The 26,700-nt window shown below is 51.1% G+C and overlaps 1 protein-coding gene across 1 annotated transcript; it reads left to right on the top strand.

Moving 5' to 3' along the window:
• Positions 1 to 1,604: 1,604 nt before the first annotated feature.
• Positions 1,605 to 23,839, top strand: LOC128269935 (organic cation transporter protein). The gene is made up of 10 exons (XM_053007338.1): positions 1,605 to 1,968; positions 19,395 to 19,894; positions 20,910 to 21,056; positions 21,143 to 21,398; positions 21,539 to 21,806; positions 22,766 to 23,066; positions 23,150 to 23,330; positions 23,393 to 23,538; positions 23,612 to 23,736; positions 23,812 to 23,839. The coding sequence occupies exons 1-10, from the start codon at positions 1,605 to 1,607 to the stop codon at positions 23,837 to 23,839; spliced, it is 2,316 nt and encodes a 771-aa protein (XP_052863298.1).
• Positions 23,840 to 26,700: the final 2,861 nt, after the last annotated feature.

Here is a 26,700-nt window from a genome sequence, read left to right as displayed (position 1 = left end):
ACTTAAACCTCACTTTTGGGGGTTTTACAACGAATGATTAGACATAAAATTGACATTTGCACTTCGTTTGACTGTCATACATATGCAAAGATTGAAGAAGGCTTTGATCAAACACTAGAACAACCGACTTTTCTTCACGATTCTACAGAATAACGATCGAGCTAACCATCCACCTGACCCATCTTTCTTCTTCCAGACGAAGGAAGCGTCATCGCCATCATCGCCACGCCATGCGCGTCCTTCACGTGAATCCGAAACCTGTACGTCACCAGTGAGCAGCAGCATGGTTCCACGACGAACGACTCACGACGGCGAGACATGATGCTCGTTGCCTGACGACTAATGACGCCGACGGGGCGGGCGTGATGCCTCGTGGTGTGACCGGAGTCGAGTGCGCCGTCGAGTTTGCCGTGTCGTCACCGGCGGTCTATCGTGAGGGGGTCGGTCGCTCCGTCCACGGCCAGTAGCTAGCCAGTCGCCACCAGCCAGTGGCCGTCAACGGAGGATTGTTCGATTGTGCAGTGCTGTGCTCCAAGATCCCGAGCCAATGGAAGAAGGACGATAGGACGAACGCAATCTTTCGATCGAAGAACTCGGCGACTGAACTGATGTGACGCGCGGTCCTGCTCTCTCCCTCTCTCCGCCTATAAGACGCAGCGTGCGGACTCAGATAAGGATCGGCGCGCGGTGTTCATGTCACACGCGAGTCACGCGCGTTACGTGATATCTTCATCAGGTGGCTGAGGAATTTTCAATCTCCACTCGCGTCGGTGCGTCCGGCGGCGCGGGATCTGCGAGTGCTATCAGCTGAACCGATCTGTGTGCAGTGTCGGAGCAGCGGGCTTAGCGGCCCTTGCGAAGATCCGGAGAAGTGCACTTTGGCAAACAATTTGGTTCGATTAGCCACGTTCTCGGCGCGTCCCAGCAGGTACCTGGAACCCCGGCCCCGTGGTTTGCATATCCATTACGTGCGCCGCCTTCCCGTTTGCCCTTTACCCGTCCCGTCGGTCGGTAGCGCGACGATAATTGCAGACCCGAGTCGTGAAACGATCCGCTCCGAACGGCGGGCCGCATTAGTGTGAATCGCGCCGCGGAAGATGGCACCGGTTAAGCGGGATCATCATTTGGAGGAAGGTATCAGCGACTAAGCAGCGACAGGCAGTGAAAGTGCGTTGGGCCACGGGCTGGCCAGTGGCCGTATCGCGTCAGTACCGTGTCACAGCTTGCTCAGTGCGGTCGTCGGCGGCGCAAATTGATCGACGAATCAATTGAAGTGGTGACGGTGATAACGGCAGCGGCGGTGGTGGTCCTTCCGGCTGCGAGCTTACGCGCCACTGGGGCTGGACTAGTGTCCCGTTCGCCCTCCCGCGTTTGCCGCGTCGCCCGTGAACGCCACTCTCAACTTCCGGCAGTGATGGTTGATGATCAGTTTTGATTGAATCAGCGCGCCAGCGCATCGCACAGCGGCACACCGTTTCGTGTGCGGTGGTCTTGTTGTGTTCTGTGGCCGGTGCATTTCGTTGTTTCGATTTCGTGCTGCTGCGTCGGGCGTGAAAGTTATAATCGAGTTGTGGTAGCGGCCCTGCAAGTGTCCAACCGTCGTCATGTCCGTCCGGTGGGAACCGTCGGCATCGTCGGGCAAGGGGAGTGCGAACGATCGAGTCGGAGGTAGAGCTCGGTCCGGTAGTCACCGACGGCGGGATGATGCGGGCGAAGAGCACGAAATCGCCCTGCTGGCCACCGGCCGGACGAGCGAAGCAGATGGCGATCACTCGCGATCGCGGAATCTTCGGGGCACCACGGTGCCGGTGGAAAAGACCGAAGACCGCAGGTCTTCCGGTTGGTGCCCGGTAGCGGAAGTCGAGGACGACCAGCTCAGCGACACCGAAGTGGAGAGTGACACGGAGGAGGGCTCCTTGCTGGACGAGGCCAGCGAACGGCGGCTACTGGGCAACGGAAGCCCAAGAGGTACGTCAACTCATCCCCACCGCAGTAGAAAGTACTTAATAAGATCCCTACGGCCTGGGTGCCTTTGATCAAATCAACTCCTCAGCCGTCTAATCGGCGTCAAGAATGGACGTCAGTGGGCGGAATTCTCAGGCTTCTTGTGTTTCGGGCTTCCGCGATCGCCGGGCGAATTGATCGTAATTGGAATTGGAATTTGTGTCGGGCGGCGTCGGGTGTCGGTGGGTAATAAGATAAAAACAAAATCTTGGCCACTTTTCTTATTGAAACACTATTCACACTGGCGGCGCGGCCTGTTTCAGCTGTCGCTCAGAAGCGGCCCCATTACCCGCTGGCCCCGTGCGATCCCCGCTGGATGGGACGGATGCGAATTACGGGTAAATTGCGTTGATTAGTTTCCTGTGCAGGAGGAGCACTCGTGGACACCGTGCGGTGTTGATTCCAAGGGTCTGCTTCGGGGTCACCGAGAGGCGCCGAACGCCATCCTATATATGCCCACTTAACGGTGGGAAGCTTGGCGCATTATCTGCTTTTATAGCCATCATTCCGCGCTCACGGTGCTTCGCGGCCATGAATAGGGCCGCTGCCCGTCGTCGGTTCCATTGGTTACGATTAGTTAAAAATACCAAACCAGCGCAGGCCCCACACATTCTGTGTGCTCCCCAGGCAGTTTTTGGAATATGGCAGAAAATGTAAATTTATGGCCATAGGTGAACAGAGTCTTGAATGTGTGTTCAATTGTAACATAAAGCAGCCCCCTATTTGGGCTCATCGCCCGCGTTGACAGGCACGACTTTGGTGAGCATGTTTTGTTTGCTAGTTGAGCGCCACGATTAACCATTTAAATCAAATAATACGCTGTAAGCTTCGCGGTTGAGAACTAATTTGCCGTGCACCTTTCGGGCCCGCGGCGAAGCACGTTTTTCGCTGTTCAAATAAAGCCGTTGCCGTGCAACGCACGTTCACGTTCCCCTGCGTGACAAGGGCGCGTCGCGCAACATCGCAGCATCCTCGTGCTGTGCGCATTCCGTCTGCAGGTCATCAACGGCTGAAACAACGGCATTTGCCGCACACCTGTCGTCACTTTTCGTGCGTTTTACGCACTACGGCCGATTGTTTATATTGTTTACTTACCTTCGCATCACACACACACACACTTCATTGTTGCGCGGGACGATAGGATAGCTTAGTAACGAAGACAGCTCCTCACAGGCTTACACTCTGTCTTCTCTCTCTCTCTCTCTCTGATGGTTTTGGTCTCTCGTTGCGCCCCAAACGTGTTTCTAATAAACATTGCGAAGCAAACGGGTCACGACTAAGCTGAGACTAAACGTAGCAAAACAACATTCATCGTCGTCGTCGTCGTGGCCGACAGCATCCTCTAAACCACCTGCCACCCTGTGTGACAGATCTTCGCGCGCGCTTCGTGTGTTCAGGTTTTCCTCTCAGGCGCCAGCCGCGCGCTCTCTCGCTCTCTTCGATTTCCAATCGGTCGGCCTTCGGCGGGGTGGCATTTCCCGCTCGCGCGCGACTCATTCGACAGCATCCGGCCGAGGTCTACGGTTGCGGAAAATCGCGCTTTCACTGCTGCTCCAGCCGCCCTTGGGTTTCAGTTGCGGTTCGGAAGTCGGTGCACGCTGACCGCCCGCGTGTTCTGTTGCTCCGTGTGTGCAGTTGCCTTGTGGGTGTGCGGAACCGGAACGCACCGCTCGAGACGATTTCCGAAACAGCCGTTAGGCCGCCGCCGTAGTGAGCCCGTCACCGGCGCCGGTCGCGTTTGGCGGGCGCGAGAAGAGTGTGTTTCCCTTCCGTCCCCAAGGGGCAGATGTATCAGGGGTGGCCTCCGCACCGCACGTGAGTGTTTGTCTTCACGACACGTTCGAGCAGAAGTTCTGAAGCAAACTTTTCACCGTGAGCCCATTGCGAGTAGATCGTCTGCCGCTGGATCGCGTGTCCACTTGGGCCTCGTGTTACACCCTCCCACACCCGCCTAATTTCCCGTCTAGGAGCAGAAAATTCAGAACGCGACCTGCTGCCGTGTGCGTTGTTGTTGGTGATGGGATGTTGTCATCGAATGTGGATTGCAAGTGGATTGATCACCCACTCGAGCGGACCCTTCCGAGCGTTTCACGTGTTGCCCGTGCCGAAAGTGGGTGTCGAAATGAAACGAAAGTAACGGCTCATACTTGCCGGCCACCGACCGTGGGCACAAGCTGTTGAGCGAACACTGAACAAAGTTAACGTAAGCTACCAAAAATTAGGAAAAGAAAGAACCTTCTCCGTGGCAAACCCAACCGATCGGGAGGGTTAGTCCACTTGGAGTGCACTAAAGTGTCAATTGTTACACAGTTTGTGACTAGTTATCTGGTAGTCTGGTGTACGGTGGACGTCGGAAAGCTGCAGAACACTCGGTTCAGGTGTTGCCAAAGTTCTAAATCCGTTGAACCCGAAACCGGGAGCATCGCAGATCGATACAAACCGACGACAGAAATAGGAAAAAGGTAACTGGAAATGTTTGGTTGACGACCGAGCTAGGCCACCAAACTAACGGATCTAACACGAAGGAACTAATGTTTAAAACCTCCGATACAATCTTACTTTTCCCTATATGGTTAACGACAGACTACGAAGGAGAGAGAAGTTGGCTCTTTATTTTGTTTGCTTCCTCTTGCTATGGGATGCTGACATAATTTAGAACTTGAATGTTAGGTTTGTACCTGAATCAATATACCGGAGAGAAAGGAGAAAGGAGAACACCAATTTTACCGTAAGAAAAAGAACTAAATTAGTTATCCTTGTTCTATTACTAACAATGCATTACAACATCCCCATCACATCCTTGAGCAACATGTAGCGTCTTCTTCAGTAGCTTTGGCCGTGATATTTGGTACTTCTTCTTATCCACCGAGCAGTATTGGCCTGCCCCAGAGACAATGTTAAAGTTCTGTTGCTTACTGTAACGTTGTGTTTTTACGGGGCTACTCTATCAACGGGGGCAAGATATAAAGAAATGCGTCAGAATTCAACTCATAATTCCATAGGCGCATCCAGGTTGCTATGTCGAACGTGAATCGTAGCAACCTTAGTCGACATAATGACAATCCAATCGCTTGCCAACAAATCTCAATTTGAATACTTTCAATCCTTAGTTGACGGGCTATTCTCTGTTAAGTGCTCTGATTGTAAACGAATAAACGAAGACGATTACCAGAATACTGATGACGTTTGTCCCATCACAACGCACTTCATCCCAGCTCGCAACGGGACTACCAAATACACCGAGCAAATGTGTGGTTCTGGTTAACGTTAATTGCACAAGCGATGGGTGTACCCGGCCACGACGACGGTTCCCCCCCGTTGCTGAGGAGGTTTTCCAAATTATACCTTTTTTGCCCATTGCATTGCGCGAGACTTGAACGAGAACTTCCTTCATTAGCATTCATCGATGATCTCGACCGACGACGAGCGTGGGTCGCTCATAGGTAGATGATCTTCCTTGCGCCAGAAGCGCCAGCAGCAAAGATTCGGCCGGATGCATAATTAATTAGTTGTGCTCGGCAAACAATAGACAGATTGGGCCGGCGATTGGGCCGGATCGGGTGTGGCAATTTGGATACAGCGCTCTCCCGGCACAAGTGGCTCCGGACCGGCCCTAGTGTGGAGTGAATCAGATTGTTTCAGCCCCATTTGAAGGATGATGAGACGATAAAAAGCCATTCCCATTCCCGCAGAGCGGGACCTATCACATCAAAGCAATCTCCAAGGACAACCAAGCGTCCGGACCCCGCTCAACGCGTCGCGGAGCGTTATTTGCTGCCATCGTCCACCGTCTGCACGTCCGCTGGCTGATGATCTTATCATCCACGCTCCAGCGACAACCACGCCTCGAGGCTTCCTGCCCGGGGGGAGGCTTCCGGTGTCCGAATGGCGCCGACGGTGTATAACGGAAACGGAAATGCATCGCCTTTCTGCGAATACTCCGCGGCTGTTTATTCGCGGTGCATTGCCCATCGCAACGATTGTTGAATGCCATTAGATAAATTGTGTAACTTTGCCCGCCGTCGGAGAACCGTTTTAATGATACTCCCGTGCGCAAACAACCCGACGGGACGTCATCGGGACGTGTCAGCTCCACCGAAGGTTGCAATCCAGGTGTGGTGGTGCAACTGCTTCCTTTCCCGGCTTAACGAAGGCGATTTGAACACGGTGGCCTGTTTCGAGCACGATAAGCAACAGCTGAGGCGTGGAAAAGCGTGTTATGGCCACACGAAATTGTTGCATCCTTAAGATGCGCCACAGATGCTGCAGCTCGGGCGCTTTGGTTGTTATTCGAGCGATTTCCGCTCCGATAGTTGCATAAATTTGCTTGAATAAATCAAACCAACTAACGACAGTGGCACCGGCGGCAACGACACGACGACGCAAATCCGCTGCAGCCTTGACCTGGTCGTCGTGCCGTGTTCAAAGGCTGCCGGAGCGCGGGAAGCACTAATAGAAAACCATCTGTAGCTGGTTCCGGTCAGTGGCAGATGTTGCAGAACCCGTGTGCGATGAATACCGCACACGACGGCACTGGCACTATGGTGTGCCAGTTTTCCAAAACCGGAGGGGACGCTTCGGGACAACGGCGTGTAACGCTTTCGGTACCTCCGTCACCCGAGCCCGGCATCTCCGGGCGCCCTCCGGCGGGTCTGGATTTGCCTGCGCACAGATCCTTTCCCTCATCGGCATGCGAGAAAAGACGAGAAAAGCTTATCATTTGCCCATCGGTGCTCCGGTTTATGTCTCAGGCCCGACCACCACCACCACCGACCAGGCGCCTCCACGCCACGTTTCGACGGCTTCATCCTGGCGCGCGGCGAGACTGTGTATCAAACGAAATTTATTTTCCAATTCCACACCATTTACATCCGGCGCTCCGTCGGCTCCGTCCTCTCGTCGCTCCCTTATCTCGTCCGACACTTCGCCACACACACACACACACACACATGCTTGATTCTCATTTCCTATTTCACCGGCACCGGCTGGCTTTTGCGTCAATGTCGATTCCCCACTCCGGGCACGGTAGAATGATTTATCTGTCCACGGCCACAGTGCCGCAGTTGCAGATGAGATCCGGCTGGATCCAGCCACCGGGAGGAGCACCGGGATGCCGTGGGGTTCGCGAACATTCTGCTGCTGCGTGAATGTAGAAATTGCGGACCAGCTTCGGATGAGACTGTACGAACTTAAACTTTACGAGGGCAGTGGACGCTTATATTAAAGCTGCCAGTATCGGTTTCGGACCGGTTTTGTGTCGACTTCTGCACCCCGGGGTTGAGCACACCTGGAAAAGACCTGAAGAGCTCACGATATCTGGCAGGTTCAATCTTTACACAGTGCCGCTTTTCCCACGGTGGGGGCCGTCAGCTTGTTTGGGGAACGTGTCATCCTCGGCCCAAAGGCCACGGCCCCAAACGAGCCCAATCGTTAGCGCCTGGTAGGGAATCCTCTTGCCTGTGCATTAAAATGATCATTTGATGACGATAAAGCCCGACGAGGTCCACGAATACAGGACCACGGATCAAAGCACCGCCTGTTCTCGGCGCTTGGCCAACAATCTATTGTACGATCAACAGAACGGCTGACGGGTTTTGGTGGAGCCCGAAAGAAAACGGATGGGATCTCCATAAAAAAATACAAGCCCATCGAGGGCTCGTCCGGCTCGTAACGCCCGCAAACCGAACGAACCGAAGCTGGTTCACCTCGCGGGAGACTCTCCGATTCGCCTTTCTCAAGGTCATTCACACACATTTCATGCTACTTCCGCCCCTTTTTTGCAAGGATTATGCGAGGCTGACAGGCAGGGTGATTACACCGGTGGCCACCGAGATGCGCCTGTTAAAGACTTGGCCAAAAGGCCAAGATAACGAGGTTGTGTAACCGAGAAAAGCAGTAAGCACGGACCACGGTCGCCCGAAGGTGTCGGGAAATTTCATCACCCCACAGCGAACCGAGCGAGCGACTACTGATTCGATTGCGAGACGCGAAACGATTGGAAGTTGGTCCCAAGTTTTCCAATCGCATTTTTTTCACTTCCCTTCTTGCTCCGGGGGCTCCGGTTTCGGGGCCCGGTTCCGTGCCCTGCGGGATCTTCGGAGATGCCCCGCGGGGTGGCTTAAGGATAACTCCTGGGGCACCTTCTGGTAACGCCCTGGCGTTCAATAAACTCGGCGACCACAGGGATCACCGTCCCACGCTATTCGAACGGAGAACGAGAACGGATCACACCGTAAACGGTTAACAGCTCACTATCGGCCCGTCGTCTCGATGTTCTTTACAACTGATTTGGGACTAATCCTATTCCAGGCCGGCTTCGGGGGGAAGGGCGACCAAAGACGGGTGAATAATTTGACCACGTCGGCCGGACAGTTCCGCCTTTTTCGCCCGCCGGCCATCCGATTGTCAGACAGGATATTGGGCATCGGTTTCGCTACATTAACGATGCGGATAGCCATCAATGGGATTGAAATGGATGTGTGTCGGCCAGTCGGGTGTGCTGTTATTGGGAGCTGAGTCGGGTTTCTGGTCTTTTTTCTTGCAAAACGTGCTCAATGTCACAGTGGTCTGTTATCGATTTTTTGTAAATCGCGAAACTTATTCTATTTTAGTTAGATATGAGCTCCTATCGGATAATTGGAATTTATTCAGCGTCGCTGCTTACAACCTTTTAATCGGAGACATTACGAACATTTATCACACCTGCGAACGAAAGCCATAAATCACGCATCATCGCGTCCATCAAAGGCTACCGACCACGCTGGTCATCAGTCATATTGCTGGACCAAACGGTGTGAACGTCGGTTTACAAGTCAAATGAAGCAACATTGTTTTCGGTCAACCTGCGCGCAGTGGTTTCGAGGTGCATTGCATGCGCTTCAAAGCCCTTTTTTCTGGCCCTTGCACAACACGATGCGAGGCGAATAATTATTTAGCCGGCCCTAATCATCGGCCTCCGATCGTGATCGCACGGCGATTTCAATAAGCAACTCGGCGGCCACTGATGGCTCAATAAAACCTGCCCTGGGACCAGTTTTTTTTTGCTTCCTTTCTGCTCGCTTAAGCGATGCACGATCGCCGGACGGCCGGAGGGCAAGAAAGGGCGACAGATTAATTGCCGAGGCACACGTCACCTGTGCGGCAATGCTTGCCGGGTGTTGGCCAACACAAATTACAGCGCAAAATGAAGCCATTCCGCAAGTGGTGATGTTACGCGAGCGTTACGAGCGTTACGTTCCGCGCAGCTCACTAGCGAGATGTGCTGCGCAACGTAGTGGACCACGCGTGCAACACACTTGCGAGACTTCCGTGCGACAAGCCACTTAGTTTTAGATGACATACTTCGCCGGTATTACATAATGTTGGTATTTAATGGAAATTCATCTCTCGCATCTCTGCTGCTGGCGAGCATGTCGAATGGCGCGCGCGCACCATTTAAGATCAAACTGCCAATTTCTCGATGCAAATCGTGGCCGCTCGGTATGGCCCGGCGTGTAGCTTCATTCATAGCATAATCGGGCCTAACATAATCGTGCGCACCACGCGTTATGCTTATCGCTGGGGACTTGTTGGCGTGTTGGCGACCTGGGTGTCACTGACCTGGGTGCTCCGGGCCGGAAGGCTAAAAATGGTAAATCTTGGCGCATGGCGCTTGCCGGCGGACGCTGGCGCCAGTTCCATTTTTGGAACTCACCGGCGATACGGGCAACGGCTCCAAACGGCCATTCGCAGCGGTTTACGGCCAATCGCGAACGGCCACCGGGTAGATTAGCCGTGGCGTGTATGGCACGTAGAAGACGCCGTAATTGGAAGCCGACTGTCGAAGGAACCGAAACGCTACGCGGTGCGTGAATGGACGAAACAAGAAGATAGGAGATAAACGGTCATAATCGCATTACTCAGGCTGGCTCGGGTGTTTGGTTTGAATTTTAATGAGCCGTAATAAACTCGTCTGGAGGCAATCGGCGACGGTTAAGAACCAAAGAAAACAAAAAGAAACGGTGTGAATTGATGAGCATCATCGTAATCGCGGTCAAACAGCCAATTGAAGGACAGGGCAGGTCTTTGGGCTAGTAGATCGTGATTTTCTGTCTGGTTTGATATGTCTTAAAGCAACCACAAGTCCATATTTTGATGCCAATCGTGTGACACCTATCTTTTCGCTTGAAGGTCGCTTGAGGGCTAGTTTCTTAAATTTTTTAAAATTATGCTGAACATTCCTCATGATAATGATTCTAAACGAAATGGTTTAAAATAAAATCTCGAGCGTCCGTCTCTGAACGAAATTGAGTTTCCATAATTTTCCGAAAAGAATAAATCCAATCCTGCCGTAATCGCTGCCACTCCAAGAGCATACCGCCAGCCAGCCAGTCAGTCGGCAAAAAAAACGGACTGAGTTAAACCAACAGTCGAACGAAGATGGAACGCGCGCCGTTCCGGGGAGCCCGTAACATTACTTGCCACACTTGAAACCCGTTTTTCCCCCCATTTTTCAACAATATGCAAATCCACAATCCGCACGGACACGGCAGACTTTTGCCGGCGCGCCGATTTCCCTCTTCAGGCGACACCTTGCCGTGGCCGGGCCGTGTAATGTTTATCTTACGGTCTTTAAAGTGCACCATTTGAGCGCCTTCGACCTTCCCGACCGCCAGGCGAAATATTTCATTTTAACCGAAACCGAACACCAGAGAACCCCGGGCGCGGAATGTCGTTCGCTGATGATGTTTTCCATTTGTCAGCGCAAGGAAAAGTTTTCGCTTGTTTGCCATCTCCCGCCCCCCCATTTCGACCAATCGAAACGCCTGGCCGGTGGAAAACATTGCCAATCGGGGTGATTGCTTTCGGTGGAATGATCTTGACGCTGATGACGACGGTGCTGTCAATGTTTTTCTGCGGTCTGACTGTCTTGCTTCCGACTGCCGGCAGCGGTAGGAAAGCGCATCTTGCGCACTGCCCTGATGTTGCCCCGCGATACCGTCCGATACTGGGACGGGCGCACTCCGGGTAGTTGATAAAAAAATGCTCGAAGGGTATCGTGACGCGCAAGGAAGGTATATTGCTTTTGCATCATCCCTGGCGCCGACGGTGGTTTTATTTGTATCGGAATCGGATCGAAATCAAAGTCAAATGCAAAACCGATAATACAAGGACGTTGTGAACGGGAAAAGCGAATTAATCCTGTTCCACGGGCTGCTGGTTGGCGTGGAACGGGAGTAACGTAACGTTTTCTGAGTCGGCAGGATTTGGAATGCTTTGATGAGACCGATGCATGGCGACCCCTCGGGCGGTTGGCGGATGGATGTAAGCTTAACTGACCACGCTGTCGGTTTGTAAAACCGGTTCTCTGAGTCACCGAATGGCTCGAATGAACCTTCGAGGCTTCGGAAATAAAAATTAGCCAGAGCAACACAGCAAGGTGCCACTTTGGCGAATGTCCTGAACCGAAAAGCCAATCATCCGATTTTTTTCACCCTTTCACTTGGTGGCACCCGAAACACGGTCCTAATTCGATTGACCCGGGCACCAGGCGTCTCCATCGTCCTTTCCGCGAGGGCCACCGGGCGTCTCCATCGCCCTGTCGTGAGCGGGCGTAACATCAAGCAGCTTATCCTGACCGAGCGGTGCCGTCGGATCGGTTGGCAATTTTATTGCGTTTGTCCTGTCCTGTCGATTTATTCGTTTTTATTTTAAAATCACTACGTTGTTCGACCCAACGACTCAACGACCCACCAGAGGGGAGCTTAACGGTCGGGCTTATAGATTTACGGGATTCGCCGATTTTGTTTGCCGTACGGGTGGCAGGCTTAGGTTGGGTAGGGCAAACATCTTGCTGCTGTGTGACTCGCTTCCAAGGTCGCACCAAGATCGGTTGATGTTTGTTTCGAAGCTCTTCCTTCAAAAGGTGGCCACCCATCCCGTGTGTGTGGCGTGTGGCCCATCGTCCCACGGACAGGGTTGATATCCCTTGGAAGCCCAACCCGCTTCAGATGATGTACGGCACGCTGCGGAAGATCGAACTCGGCTCGAGGTTGGTGAGAATGTATCCTTTCCGAGGTTCCGGCCCCGACCGGCATCGACCAGCAAAACGTGTGCAAGGTGGATGAGCCAATCAATCAATCAATCGTCCGGTAAAGTCAGGCTCACCGATGGTGTACCAGCCAGCCAGCCAGCCAGCCAGTGCACTCGGGAATCGCACCCCGCCGCCGACAGGAGCGAAGGTTAAAGGAGTACTAAAGAGCGACCACTTCTCTGGGCTTCGGGCGCTTCGTCGATGGCACCGTTCGGAGCACATGGGCACGGAAATAACTGACCTTTCGTAAAAAACAAACAGAGCCTTCGCCTTCCGAGTGTGCCACATTTATGCTGCGGGTGGGCTGGGCTGGGTGGCATGGATGGGAGGCGGCACTGTTGCTCGGTCGGTGAAGTCAAGCGAGTGCGTCAAACTAAACTGTTGCTGTTTTCTGCCGCTCTTCCCAGTTATTGGCTCCACTCGTCACTCGAACGGAAGGCTTTCCCTTCCTGGCTGAGCAAGAAGGGACCATCGTAAAACCGGGAAGATTAAAATGGATGGCCTTTCACATGAGGACACTTTATTTCCGTTCGGCAACTCTCTTCGGGAACGCTAGCAAACGCTCAGCCGGCACGCGTGTTAGGTCTGCAACGGAGTAGATATGTGCCACCAGTGCCAACCTATTTCGGATTTAGAAGGGTCGAATGCTATGGATGAAGTTCTTGTTTGAGGATCAATTGAGACACTCACCATTTTCTTGAGCTGGAAATAAGGGGTATCCTTTTTACTTATGGCAAAAGTAATAAAAATGAGCATTTCTCACTCTACTACTTTTATTAAACGCCGGCAAGTTGAGCTAATCCTCGGACGGAGAAATGTTTTGTAATTAGTTAAATACTTAGTTATCCGGCAACTACAAACGCAATCCGCGATTTCAAACGATACCTATAACACACGCTCTGTCCCTCTGGACAGCCTATTGCTTTGCTTTACGGCCGGCTTTTTTTTTAAGATGTTCGGTTGGTCAGTTCGGTTCGGCATTAGCATACGCCAGGTTCTGGATGGCTTCAAGTAGATGGTCCATGTGGAATTCGACCTTGAAATCGATGAAGACGTGGTAACTGTTCTGACTATACTCAATCACCTTTTCCTTCGCAATCGCTTTGCGAAAATCTAGTCAACGGTAGTCCAGTCCAGACCAGTTGAATAACTATTTTAAATAATACTTGCCTCACTAATAATAATAACAGTTTCACAAAATCTTTCGTTTTCATAACTAAATGCCTATTCACGATTCTCTTTTGTCCAATGACACCCAATGACTGGTATTAGAATCATTCGAATCCAAAGGCCACTTTGATGTTTGAACCATGGGTTTGTTTGTAATTGATCTAAGTAAATAGGCAATAAGCTACAAAGCACACATGTAAGCAATTGATCATAGAACAGCTATAATCTATATATCAGGTTGGCTAAAAAGTAATCCATTATTTTTTCGGTAGATGCCTTTAGTGATCGATATCTCGTGAAGTATCGATCGTACAGTTTCAAGTTTATGCTCGTTTTAAAGCTGACTCTTTACACTTCAAAAATGGCTTTCATTGTTTTTTGTTTGTTCTATTCGTTTGTGAGTTACAGAGTGTTAACAATGGAGATCAACGCAGAGAAAATTCGGCATATTTTACAGTTTTTGTCCGATAAAGGTGAAAATTCAAGCTAGGCCGCTGAAATTTCGCATGGTGTTCATGGTGCCGATACTCTAACACCTAGCTGTGTCAAATTTTGGTTTCGTCGACACGTTTCAGTTATTTTTGATGTTAAAGCCTAGGCAGACACGTCATCGAAAATGTCGATAAAATCACAGAAATAATCAAAGTAGATCGGCATGTTAGTAATCAGAACATCGGCGAAGAGCTAAAGATGAATCATCGAACAGCTTAAAGCCATTTGCTCAAAGCTGGATTCACAAAAAAGCTCGAGGTTTGAGCGCTACCCTATTTACATAAAAAAACATGATGGCCATCTGCACAGTTTTGGTCCAACGGAATGAAATCGAACCATTTCTTAAACGGATGGGTACTGGGGATGAGAAATGGGTCACTTACGACAATATTGTGTGGAATCGGTCGTTGTCTAAGCGTGGTGAAGCAGCTTAACCTGTGGCCAAACCAGAAATAACGGCTAGGAAAGTTCTACTGGGTATATGGTGGGACTTGAAAGGAACCGTTTATTATGAGTCGCTTCCGTGTGGCTAAACAATAAATTCAGATATCTACTACCAACAACTGCACGGTTTGAAGCTAACAATTGACCAAAAACGACCAGAATCGGCCAACAGAAGAGGTTTTGTGTTCCACCAGGAAAACGAAATGTCACGCACGTCTTTAGTGACTCACCAGAAAGTCCGGGAGTTTGTTTGGGATGTTTTAATGCATCCACCGTATAGTCCGGACCTTCCACTAAGCGATTGATACCCTTTTCGCACATTACAAAATTTCTTGAGTGATGAAAAACTGAGATCAAGAAAGGATTGTGAAAATTGATTGCTCCAGTTTTTCACCAATAACGACTAAGTCTTTTACAACAGAGGCATGATAAGCCTATCTTTGAAAAGACAACAAATTTTCCAACAAAACGGTACATATTTGACGTAAATCGGACCATTGGAAGTATCTTAAATAATGTTTTGAGTCTCACCCAAAAATAATGGATTACTTTTTAGCCAGCCTTATATATAAAAATGGTTGTTTGTCTGTCTGTACCGCATTTTCTCCAAAACTACTGAACCAATTCGCGTGAAATTTTGCACAGCGTAGTTTTGTGACCCCGGATTGTGAATAGGAAAGTTTGACCCTCCCACGCCTCCGGGGAGGGGGGGCTCCCATACAAACGTAACATAAAAATCAGCATAATTCGGGTTGTTTTCGAGCAAATCGAACAAAATTCGGCAGATGGGAGTTTTGGGGAAGGGGAAATGTTGTGGTGAAGGTTTCAAACCTCTCCCTCCTTTACAAAGGGGGGCTCCCATACAAAATCTGGGTTAATGTTAGCAAAGTTCGGATAATTTTCAAGCAATTTGAGCCAAACTCAGGTTGTGCGAGTTTTGACATGTATCCAACGGGAAGCGAAAACGGAAGCTGATCGGATACGGCACCGGGAAACGAAGGAGTAACGTAAGGTGGGACGGGAAACTGAACGAATACGCTACCGGGAAGCCCGATCGTCTGAAAAGGAGGAGTAACGGGAAGTGAAAAGGATCGGATACGTCACCAAGAAGTCTCTGAAACGCCTCCCAATCGAGAAAGAAGGATGAAATGAGGCGCAGCGACGCGCGCCGGGAACTGCTAGTTTCTAGATAAAATAGGCATCCTTGAACGAAACAATCGTTAGCTACTGGTTATAGGGTTTCCTTTTATGTTATCAACACTTGACAAACAATGTTGACAACTGTATAAAACAAAAAACAAAAACCCTATAAATCATCCAATCTAGATCCTATCTAAAACCGATCTAAAAACATAAAGTCGCTTTACATAGTAGCTATTGGTAATGTGTAGTATGTGAATGAGAATCCACGTTGTATTCGGTCACATTTTAAGGACGATTTGCGAGCCAAACTGATCCAGTAAAAGACTCATTTTACGAGTCCCTTCGAGTCATCAAGTTTCAGACACACCACTAACAAAGCGAAGCCCAACGGAGGTCTGTCACCGCAGATAATTTGTCACGATCCGGCCGCTCATAATCCTTTTTGCGATTGCAAAATTTATTGCCCACCGATAGATAAAGCGCCACTACGGATGCACGGATCCACTCCGAAACGAAGCAAGCGCCATGGCCACCCGAATCATAAATCAAAATGTCCACTCCGCCCGTAGCTGGGGTTTCCTATTCCTCGCAAAAGTGGGCTCGCCAGCTAGCGACGGCAGCTAGTAATTAAACGGTTCGGTACCAGCTGCATCAGAATAGTGACAAAAAATACGGGTTTGGCCCATGGTCCACACCATACCGAAAGCTGTGGCAGTTTAACCGAAGTGACTTGATCCTACGTTACGGGTCGTAGGAACGGACAAGTAAGGAACCGGAGATGGGTGATTCGAAGAATCACTTTCCTTCGCTTCGATCGCCAATTATCGCTAACTTTGGACCACTTTTTGCTCCCAAAACGGCTTCGAAAGGGTTCAGGTACACTTCACCGTCATCCTACACCTTTTTTCGGCATCCTTTACCTTCGCCAGTCTTTCGGGTTCCGATGTAATTTAAATATTTTAAATATTACTATACCCCACCACGAGTCGGGTCGTCGGCCGCGTACAAGAGGCTTCAAGTTCGGAGTAACCCACCGCCAAAGGACCTCAATGTCAATGTGTTGTTGGAAAATACCCGGCCGTGCTTGACACAATGTTGTGCGAAGAGCATTTCCCAAAAGTATGCAAAGAATGAGGCCAGAATTTATGGACCACTCTCTGATGACAACCGACCCGGTGAGGCACTCCAGTGGTTTAGGCAAAACTTTCGCCACGGATCCCGTGCCGTGTCGAAGCGTCTGCTGGTTGGGAAATTGTTGTGGCAATCTAGCGGATGGGATGGTTCGCGTAGCGTGGGAAACCCCAGAGTGCCCGCCCCGAGAGCCAACAATTCGTCTCGGTTCACCGCTTGGCTCGGTGGCAGGTGGTGTGGTCCTTGGCACACAAACACACACACCGTGCGAGGCGAAGGAGCTATTCGGGACCGGGTAGCGGGAAGTAAGATTAAGATTGTGAATTAATTGCGGTTTCTACATCTCGTTCTCGGGGGCTAGGTAAACATGTTTAGCCGCCACCGGGCTGCGGTCCCGGTGGGTTACAGGGAACTCCATGCCTGGCAGGATCTCGGAAAGACATCTCGGAATCTGACAATTTTAAACATTTGCGGTTTGCCGAGACGAGCGTTTGATGTCGAAGCGCCAGAGGTCGGGGAGGACGGCCCCGGTCCCGAAAGTCACCTTTTAATGGCTTTCTAACCGAATTTCGTTAAATCGGTTTAACCGTATCAACCAGAGCCACCCATTCGGCGGGCGTCTTCAAGGATCCGGTGGGTGTGTTTGTTCAGGTTCCGACCACCTCAAAGAAGCCAAGGGGCGGGAATCAGTTTATCACCCCCCGGTGGGGCGGGTAAACATCTTCATATCGTTCGGGCAATAGCCTTCGGGATTAGCAGGTCATTCGTCGACTCCCCGTCGGCCACCACCACCCCAAGTCCCACGCCGAGTTTCGGTCGGTGTCTGTCTGTTGGCACGAGAGTTTCTGATTGGAATTAAAAATAAAATCCACCACAAAAGTACGCTTCGAACGAGTTGCTGGCGTTGGCCATCCTGTGTGGACTAACCGCAGGATGCTGCCACGTTGCGTCGGTTGCAGCACACGGGACTCCGTTGGCAGCCGTTTGATGTCACTGTTTGCTGCCGCTGTTGCTAAAGTTATCCGACTACAAGCCATCCGGTAAACGGGGAAAAACAAATTAAAAAAGCAACAACCAACAGAACTCATTAGAAAGTACCGGCTGTTGAAGGTACGGAATGGAAAAAAGGCCACTAAGAATTTCGCTCGCTGTCCTTTTCCCGATCCTTCCGGGCTCTGATATCCTTTTGGAAAGTTAGCTGACATGCCGTGTATGAACTGAATTAATACCAAGAAAAAACTGGTTTATCTGATCACCGATCAACTCCCCTGATACGCAAAAACTGCAACCAATCCATGGTCCGCCTTTTAATGCAATGTCGCTTCAAGCTTAGACGCAGACCTCAAGTGGCGCACGGCGAGAAATCGGCCCGCCGATTGAAGGTCGGCAACATTGTAGCCGGGCTACTGCTGCTCAAGAGCCTCAATTGCTTGGCCATTTTCTTGCCAGTCGGAGGAATGCACTCGATCTCGGGCTGCAGATCTTGGACGCAAACGATCAGCACACGCAGCACGGAGCATCTGTGGAATCATTTGCCCATCAGGGCACTGTGCCGACAACTAACGGCTTGAGTCCAACATTCCGCAGATACGTTGGTTCATGAGGCCACGGGCGTCCGAGTGGTACCGGTTACATGCGCCATTGAACCGCCACTCTTCGTTTGACCGGAAAATGTTGTGGCGGAAAAGTGGTGCCCCAGAAGCCGCCGGGGTGTCTCGACGGGGTGTTCCGTTTCACGCGTGAAACTGATACTGATTCATAATTAATCACGGAAAACGAAACTATTCCGAGCTTTGATTGATTGGCTCCGACGCGCGTGAATTGGTTCGTTATTTTTTTTCTTCACTTCTTCGGTTTTTTCCCTGTTTCTTACGCATTGGGTCACGTCAATAAGTGTTTGTGGTTGTTTGGTAATCTTTTTTATTCGTCTTAACTTTGGTTAAGGTCTTAACTTTGGTGGCTTTGGTCTTAACGAGTAGCATGATGATCGCGTATGCGAACGCAATCAGTAACGGATCATTAACCGACCTTTGTGGCTTCCCCTAAAAACAGTGCGAAGCCACCGAATTAAATGTTTTCGGCCCGAGGTGATCTTCGGATGCAGTTTCGTTTTCCGGTGGCACGCCCCGGACACTCAAGATGATGACCGACCGACCGTTGATCGGTTTTGGAATAAATTGAAATCTAATCCGGAAAACGTGCTTCGCCGTGCCACGGTGACGGCGATGTTCCGCTTTTCAGCGCCAGCGAACGAGGGCAAGGCCCCACCGCGAAGGGTCGTATTTCTGGGTCGCGCGCGGAGGGACACCCGATACGGCCGTCTTATACCATCGGTCGGTCGGTGGCAGCCGCGAGCCAGTCGTGCAGAGTGGCGACCGAAGATCAGTTACCCGCCGCGGCCGGTGGTCTTTGGGTCAGTATCAGCAGCTTCCGACTGGGCCCACGCCTGGACCAATTTCCGCGATAGGTTCTGTTCCGCGTGCACCTGCAAATGTAACATCAAACACGATCGAAGTGCCGAAGGGTCCGAAATCGAGTGAAGATGCAGTATGTGCGATGCATAAAAATGCCGGCCGATGGCGGTGGGTTCGGTTCGTTCGGTTTTTGTGCACGTTTTGCCGTGGAAATTATGCAACGACACGGGGCGGGCACTTGACCCGCGTCAAGTCGCAGCGACTTCGCACCGAGCACGACATAAATGTGGGCTAATTACTGGTGATAAGATGTAACGTGACGATGGTGACGGCGGTTGCTACCTGTCGAGAGCATACGGCATCACCAGTCTCTGGCGGTTCTAGTATTGGTCTGTGTAACGTCTGAAAATTTGTTGAGAAGAGAACTAACTTTATAAGAAAATTTATGAAAATAAGAAATTAATGGCAATTTTGACAGAATTTTAATGAAGTTCTTTGTTTTCTGCTTCTATTTTTCTCGACAGTGAAAATGATCACGTCTAAAAACTCTGCCAACGAACCGTCCGCAGCGACCGCCACCCACCACCACCACCAGCCAGTCGTCGATCCGGACACTGGCGCGATGCACATCACCCTCAACCCCTCCGCCGCCACCAGTCCGACCGCTGGTGGCCGGCAACCCGCGTCGCCCTCGGCCAGTCCGTTGCCGGCACCGAAAAGGGCACCACCGACGACGATGGTCGAGAACAGTCATGCCGGCGGCGGAAGTGGGGACCGAAGCAACGACAGCGGAAGTGGCACCAACAACAACAACAACAGCAGCAGCAAACCCAGCAACAGGAAGGACGCGGCGGGCAAGGGCGGTGGTGGCAAGAGCCCGGCGAAACGCAAAAGCTCGGACGAGGAGAACGACATCATCGGTGAACTGATCGGCGACTACGGCAAGTGGCAGTTCGTGATGACGTTCCTGCTGTCGCTGTTCCAGGTGCCGAACACGTTCCACATCTACTCGCCGACGTTTCAGGTAAGGGCCAACAAACGCCAAGTACCGTGAGGTTCTAGAGTCGGCGGTTAATTTCCTTTTTCTCTATCGCAATAAGTGCTTCTTTTTTGGAAACTACGCTCTACTAGGTGTTAATAACCGGTTATTAATAGAATTTAATACGATTAATATGATTTAATTTAAAAAAATTCAACTGAAAGGTTTTGAAGAAGGCTAAAACTAAAAATGGTGGTTGCAACATGAATTGTTGTGGTCTTTTCGTCATGAATTGTTGTGGTCATCAAGAGCATAACTACAAACTGATGGCTGCAAATACTGTCAATGCATCGATGCTCTATGGTATGCTGGCTTGAAAAAAAAAACACTTTGATAAATATTCATTCGAGAAACGCAAAACAAAAAATTAAACATTTACTTTAGCCTAATAAGAATAAGAAAACAGTTATCAACCCTTGAACTAGTCGATCAACCCTTGCACCCAGCTACAAATAATACTTGAGAATTCAACTCGTTTATTTAAGCTCATCTAGGCAGTTCGCAGTGTCGACTATGAATTAAAGTAACCTTTGCTAACTTAATGACAACTCAGTGCGCATGCAACACACAGTATGCGGTGTTTGTCGTTGTGCCGTAATGGTAATGAGTTGCTCAGTTAATTTAAATCCCAAATTATCCGTTATTGGTTCAACCTTCTTTAGACGCTTCGCTGATGCAGCTAAATTTGCGTCATTGATTTTTTCAGTTTATCAATAAGAAAGCTTCTTCAAAGCTATATTGCAATTCTTTATCTCAACTGCGCTCTGTTGATTTTGATTATCAATACCACCATTTTCGAAATTGCAGGCAAAGTACGAAAAAGAAAGTCCATAATTTTAATTGATCACTGTACTGTTCCTAGTTAATATTTTTTACGTACAAAATAATGACCGAAGACTTCCAATATGCTGATACGGCGTTTCGATTTGTATCTTCCTTCTTCTCCGATTTCCCCAACCCGGACTGGGCCGCGTTTGGCGCGCAACCATGGCCGCCTCAGGCAGCAGATAAAAGCTACTGGTGCCGGCGGCCCGAGCATTTGGGCAACGTGTCCACCGACCGGTGGCGTAACGTGTCGGGTTCGCAGGAAAATTGCCGGATGCTGAGCTACGACTGGAACGCGCTAACGAGCACCCAGCTGTCGCTGGTGAGTAACCGACAGCCCTAGGGCCCCGGGCCACTAGGATCCCCGAAGGTTGACTAGTAACCGCATCTTCTCGCCGTCGTCCGCAGAGCAACTTCTCGCTACCGATGAACCTAACAGACACGGTGCCGTGCGGTTCCTGGGAGTTCGACCCGTACGACAACCTCGGCAACACCTGGTCGTCCGAGTGGAACCTGGTGTGCGACAAGGAGTATCTGAAGAACGTGGCCGAGATGTTCTTCCTGGCCGGTGTCGCCACTGGCGGCATCACGAGTGGCGTCCTGTCGGATCGCTTCGGCCGCAAGATGATGCTCTTCATCTCGGCCGTCCTGCAGTCGATTTTCGGTAAGCAATAACAATTCGATTACGCAATCACGATGCGATCAATCAATCGAATTGACTTAATTGACAGCCCTCCTCAATACCCTCATTAAGCGACCGGTTTTTGGTGACGCAAATTGTTCTCTCCTTTCGCCCATCTCCAGGGCTGGCGCTGTATTTTGCCGACTCGTTCGAGTTCTACCTTGTCCTGCGGGCCCTGCTCGGGATCGTGTCGGTCTCGGTGACGTACGCCGGCCTGATCCTGGCCATCGAGTACGTCGACGGCAAGTGGCGCACCATCGCCGGCATGTACAACCTGTTCCCGCTACCGGTCTCGTACATCATGATCTCCGGCATCGCCTATCTCACGCAAGACTACCGGAACCTGCAACTGTGCATCGGTCTGCCCGGCGTGTTCCTCTGTCTTCTGTGGTGAGTAAGCGCGTGGGATCGACACTGAAATTTACTGAGTGACATCGGGTTATAATTAATCTCAGCCGTTGACGTGTTTTGAGTACATAAATTCGCCCACGTTTGTACCGCCCATTACTACGGTCACCGGGATGCGGTTGCATATGCTGTCTCTGCGATTGTCTCCGCAACCTGACAACCTGTTAGGACGCAGCATCGAGAACTTTGGAATGCGGCGCCATAAAAATAGTAAAAATAGTTTCGTCCCATTCGTCGATGTTCCGGTACCAGGGTCCGGCCTTGGCCGGACATTTTCGTGCCAAAAACAATCAAAAAAAACAACGCGAAAGGATATTAAAATGTCGCACGATGCTGGTTGGCACCCCCCGGTCACGCATGCTTTGAACGATTACTTATGGCCATCCGCAGCATCTCGGTCCTGGTTCGACCCCCGCGACCACCATGCAACGGAAGGCCGCGCCAATTAGCGCAAGTAATGAGCTGTCTTCGTTTGGCGAACGACAGAGAACGGCAGCGACTCGCCGTGGCCGCTGCCTAACAATCGAATGGGACCGGGCAAAAACCTATTTGCGATTTTCAACAACTTCTCCGCGTCTCTGCGGGAGATAGAGAGAGAGTCCCTGTCCCGCCCGGAGCTAGTCGGAGTGGATAATGTTACCCCGGGCAACGCGAGCTGACCTTCGAATGTTTACGGAATGTTTACGGAATGTTTTGCCGCCCGCTGGGGTTGCTGTTTTCCAATATGACCGACCGTAACTCGTAACGGAACCTCCGGAAAACTCTTCGAAACGACGAAACCTCTGGCTGCCAATCTGTTACTAATTAGTGGTCGTGCTAGGAAGAAGTGACACAGGGTGACCCTGACGTTGATTGGGGGTTTTGTTTCGTGCAAAACGGAAGGGAGCATCGAACCGTACCTTTGTTGGCCGGGATGAGTGATGTATTCCGAAACCCCACAGGTTCGTGCTGCCGGAGTCACCGCGCTGGCTGCTGTGCAAGGGCCGCATCGCCGAGGTGAAGGACGTGGTGCGTAAGGCGGCCGCCTTCAACCGGCGTCCGTTGCCGGAGAACCTGGACAAGCTGCTGAAACCGCCCGTGAACGAGGAGGACACGGCGGCCGGCGTCTGTGAGCTGTTCCGTTCCAAGTACCTCCGGCTGGTGACGTTCTGCTTTCTGTGCATCTGGTTCACGATGAATTTGGTCTACTACGGGCTGGTGCTGAACATGAACAGCTTCGGGGGCAACATTTATCTCAATTCGGTAAGTAGCCCGCGAAAACGCCTGGATGTAGGCAACGCGCTCGACAACATTGAATTCATACGCCGTTTTCCCAACTTCCACAGGCCCTGGCGGGAGTGGTGGAGATTCCTGCGATTGCCCTCGCGATGTACATCATCAATCGGACCGGCAAGAAGTGGCTGTTCTGTGCCACGTTCTTTGCCGCCGCCCTGGCCTGCCTGTGTGCGGCGATCGTCGAGGGTAGGCCGGAGTTTTTGGCGATGAAGATCACGTTCGTTATGATCGGTAAGAGATGACCACGGAGCCACTTCGCCGGGTTGCTCGCTAACCTTTTCCGTCCCTGGCAGGTAAATTCACGATCAGCGCCGGAAACACCATTATGCCGGTGTACACGGCCGAACTGTACCCGACGGCCATCCGGAACGTCGGTGTCGGGGCCTGCAACCTAGCCGCTGGATTCGCGCTCGTCCTAACGCCCTACCTATCGATGCTGGTACGTTTTGCAGTGCGCCATGCTGTCAACCAAGTCCCATGCCGCTCATTCGTTGCCGCTTTTTATGTTTCAGACCAAAATCGAGGATCACCTACTGATGACGCTGCTGACGGCGTGGTGCATTTTTGGTGGCGTTGTGATCATCTTCCTGCCGGAAACGATGCAGCACCACGAGCACGAGGATCGCGAAGAAGAGAAGTAAGCATTGTCGATGGCTGCGTAGGGTAAATGGGACCGCTCACTAATCGGCCACCCCTCTATCGGTTCCCGCAGAGAAATCGATACGCAGTTGACAGCCTAGGAAGGCAGCAGGATGGGCCCCTGGAAACTACGGGGAGCTTGCCCCATTTCCACCATGACAGCAGACAGCCGAGAGCCCCGGCCGGAGCCGAGTGGCACTGATCGTCGGGAGCGAAACGAATTTTGATCAACTACAACTGCCATATCTACCCCTTACCGACTTTTCTAGTGCATGGATTGATGATGATAGTAACCCGGTAACCTCACGCAACCCTCACTCACCAACGGTGTCGATCCTCTGTCTATTCTCAATGGTCAATTTCTACACACGGAGCGGACACCGTTACCGGGGGCTGCGAGCGATTGTCCTCCGGCGTGCGCGCATTTATGATCTAGTTTTACGCGGTCGCGATCTGGCACACTCTCAGGGGGAGAGTTTTGCCGTTCTTTACGTTTCTGCCACTCACAGCTCACAGCAACGTCAGCATGGATACTACTAATAGGATACAAACATTACGGTGTCCTCCGGGGAGCCGGCTCCTCGTGGCGACCCCTTCGCTTCTGGCTGGTCCAGAGCTACGGGTTGGCCTCCGGTTCTTCCGCTCCCGGAGGGATGTCGTTGTGGCCGGTACACACAACACTAACCAAACAATAGACACCGAATGATGCTTCAAGAAGGTATTTTATGGCGAGGTGGCCCCGTTAGTGAATAAGCTCAGTCGATTTGTAAACAAACCAGAAACACCGCACCAACCCACCAACAACCCCCTACAGTCACGGTAAACGAAAAACAGAAAAAAGGTTAATTTAAGGGAATTTTTGATCACACTGATCGTTTGCGTCGGCGCGCATGATTTGTAAAAATTATTACTAAAACTAAATGTGTATTACAAAGAATTATCACGAAACATACCTAGACGGGCTTTGGGCTTTAGATGTGTAATTTGGGAGCTAAGAACCTTACGCCTTGAAGTGACGGGCAGCAATCGATGGAAAATTATAAAATACCCCGGCCACATGATGCTTTTACCGTTATCGACGAGACCCAAGTTTAACCCCACACAAAAAAGGCCCCCGTAAATCTAGCCACAGCGGAACTAAAATGTAATCGACTTAACCCGAATTCCCTGGCGGCCCCCGCGCTGTTTGTCTCCTGAACGTTATCGGCCCCACGCTAGCGCCCGCACTCATGTAATGCCTTGGTGTACTTAAACTTTGAATGTTCAGTGTGTCACACGTAGGGTCACGTAGTCGCGATTGACGCTCCTGCGGACGGTGTTTGGTGTTTTACTAACATAACGCCACCTGGGAATGTAATGGGTCTCGGCCGTCGAAGCCAAAGGGGTCCTCTAACCGGGAAGAGGCTCGAGTGGTCAACGGGTTAACGGCTAGTGAGTGTTGAGCAGTATCGCAATCGTCAACTGGCTGCCGCGGGTTATTAAAGATGGCGTAGCTCCGGCTTCCGGTTTTGGAATAAACATAAGTGTCAAGGTCGGACTATCAGGAAGGGCCCGACCGGTGCAACGGTGCAACACAACGGAACGCGAACACCCCGATTAATTTATTTATTCGTACCGTACTTAAGTTGTGCGCGAACGCGCTAGCCGCTCGTTTGGCGGGTTATAGTATTTAACATTTGAGGAAAAGTGACGACCAACCAACCAATACGTGTCATTCTGCATTGCATGTGTTTTTTGCCGGACGATTGTGTTTTGTGCGAATCAGGTGCTACACCCGGGCCGCTGTTTGTGTAAATATTCTTTGCAACACCACCTTTCGCGGAACACAGTCGTCGGCGGGGTGTCACGAGGAGAAAGATTGCGTTGCTGGCCGGAAACCGTTAGGAAATAGAGCCCTACACACGCGAGCCAATATTGACCATATTGATCGTGAGGTGATCACAGCTGACACTCACTCTCACACACACACGTTAGAATAATAATGATGATAATAAATGTGGTATACTGTAAACGTGCCCGTTGGGTGCTTGCTTTCTTGCTGCCCTCTCGACGTAATCCGAAAGTGTCTAGTGGTTTGTATGATTCACCCACCCCACTGAGAAAGGCTCCGGAGGTCGTTCCGGACGAGTGTGACCTTCGCGCTCGGGCATTTTCCAGGCTGCCAGAGGGCGCAAGCACGGCGTAACGAGGTGCCGAGCGACGTCGTAACTATGCGGATGCCCTGCTTCCTAGAACGGTCGCTGCAGCCCCTTCGATCTACGTTACCACATTTGAACAGAAATAAAAACGGTTCCACCAACAACGGCTCTTAATTGTATGTTAATTGATGCGGCTCTCCTAGTGTCACGATTTCGATGCTCGAGGGAATGGCACTGGAGGCACGGATAGAAGCGTTGGCCAAGTGACACCCGCTGGGCCTGTGGCCTGCCAGATGTGCAATCGATGGGAACCAGATCGCTCGGTGCGCACACCTGGCCAATGGGAACAGGTTGAACTAAGGTTACGCTGGAGCTGGGGCAGGCAATGGACCGGCCAGATTGCGGATCGGGCACCGGGCCAGTGTGTGGTAAGGTCACCGTCTGACACCTTCCTAGAGGGTTAGCTAGATAAAAGGGAGCCCGCACGCCCGGCCCCATTCTAAATGGCTAACGTTTGGCTGACGGCATTCCACAGAACGTTTTAGCTGCCTGCCGCCGACTTGCCTTTGGGGTGTCATACAAATGGACCCAACATTAACCCATTGTTTCCGTCCCTTGGGCCGACCGGAACGGAATCGGCTTTTTTTCTTCTCTCAATTCCATATAATCACTTGCCGGCAAAAGACCTCCAGAGCGACCCGGGGAGGAGGCTGTAGGTTACAACGGTGCAACTTTAAAACTAAAACCACCGCGAACGGTGCTGGCTGGGTGGTGAGTTTATGTTGTTGATCGTCCATTTTTTTTCCGTTGCTGTGGCGCCTCCA

This window comes from Anopheles cruzii, chromosome 3 (genome assembly GCF_943734635.1).
Source record: "Anopheles cruzii chromosome 3, idAnoCruzAS_RS32_06, whole genome shotgun sequence".
Lineage (NCBI taxonomy): Eukaryota > Metazoa > Arthropoda > Insecta > Diptera > Culicidae > Anopheles > Anopheles cruzii.
The sequence above is the reverse complement of the archived record's forward strand: the minus strand, read 5'-3'. Positions and strand labels throughout refer to the sequence as shown.

Coding starts and splice junctions, on each gene's coding strand:
- LOC128269935 (XM_053007338.1), top strand. CDS start 1,605: ATGTCCGTCCGGTGGGAACCGTCGGCATCGTCGGGCAAGGGGAGTGCG. Junction 23,067..23,149: donor GCAACATTTATCTCAATTCG/GTAAGTAGCCCG, acceptor CAACTTCCACAG/GCCCTGGCGGGAGTGGTGGA. Junction 23,737..23,811: donor GAGGATCGCGAAGAAGAGAA/GTAAGCATTGTC, acceptor CGGTTCCCGCAG/AGAAATCGATACGCAGTTGA.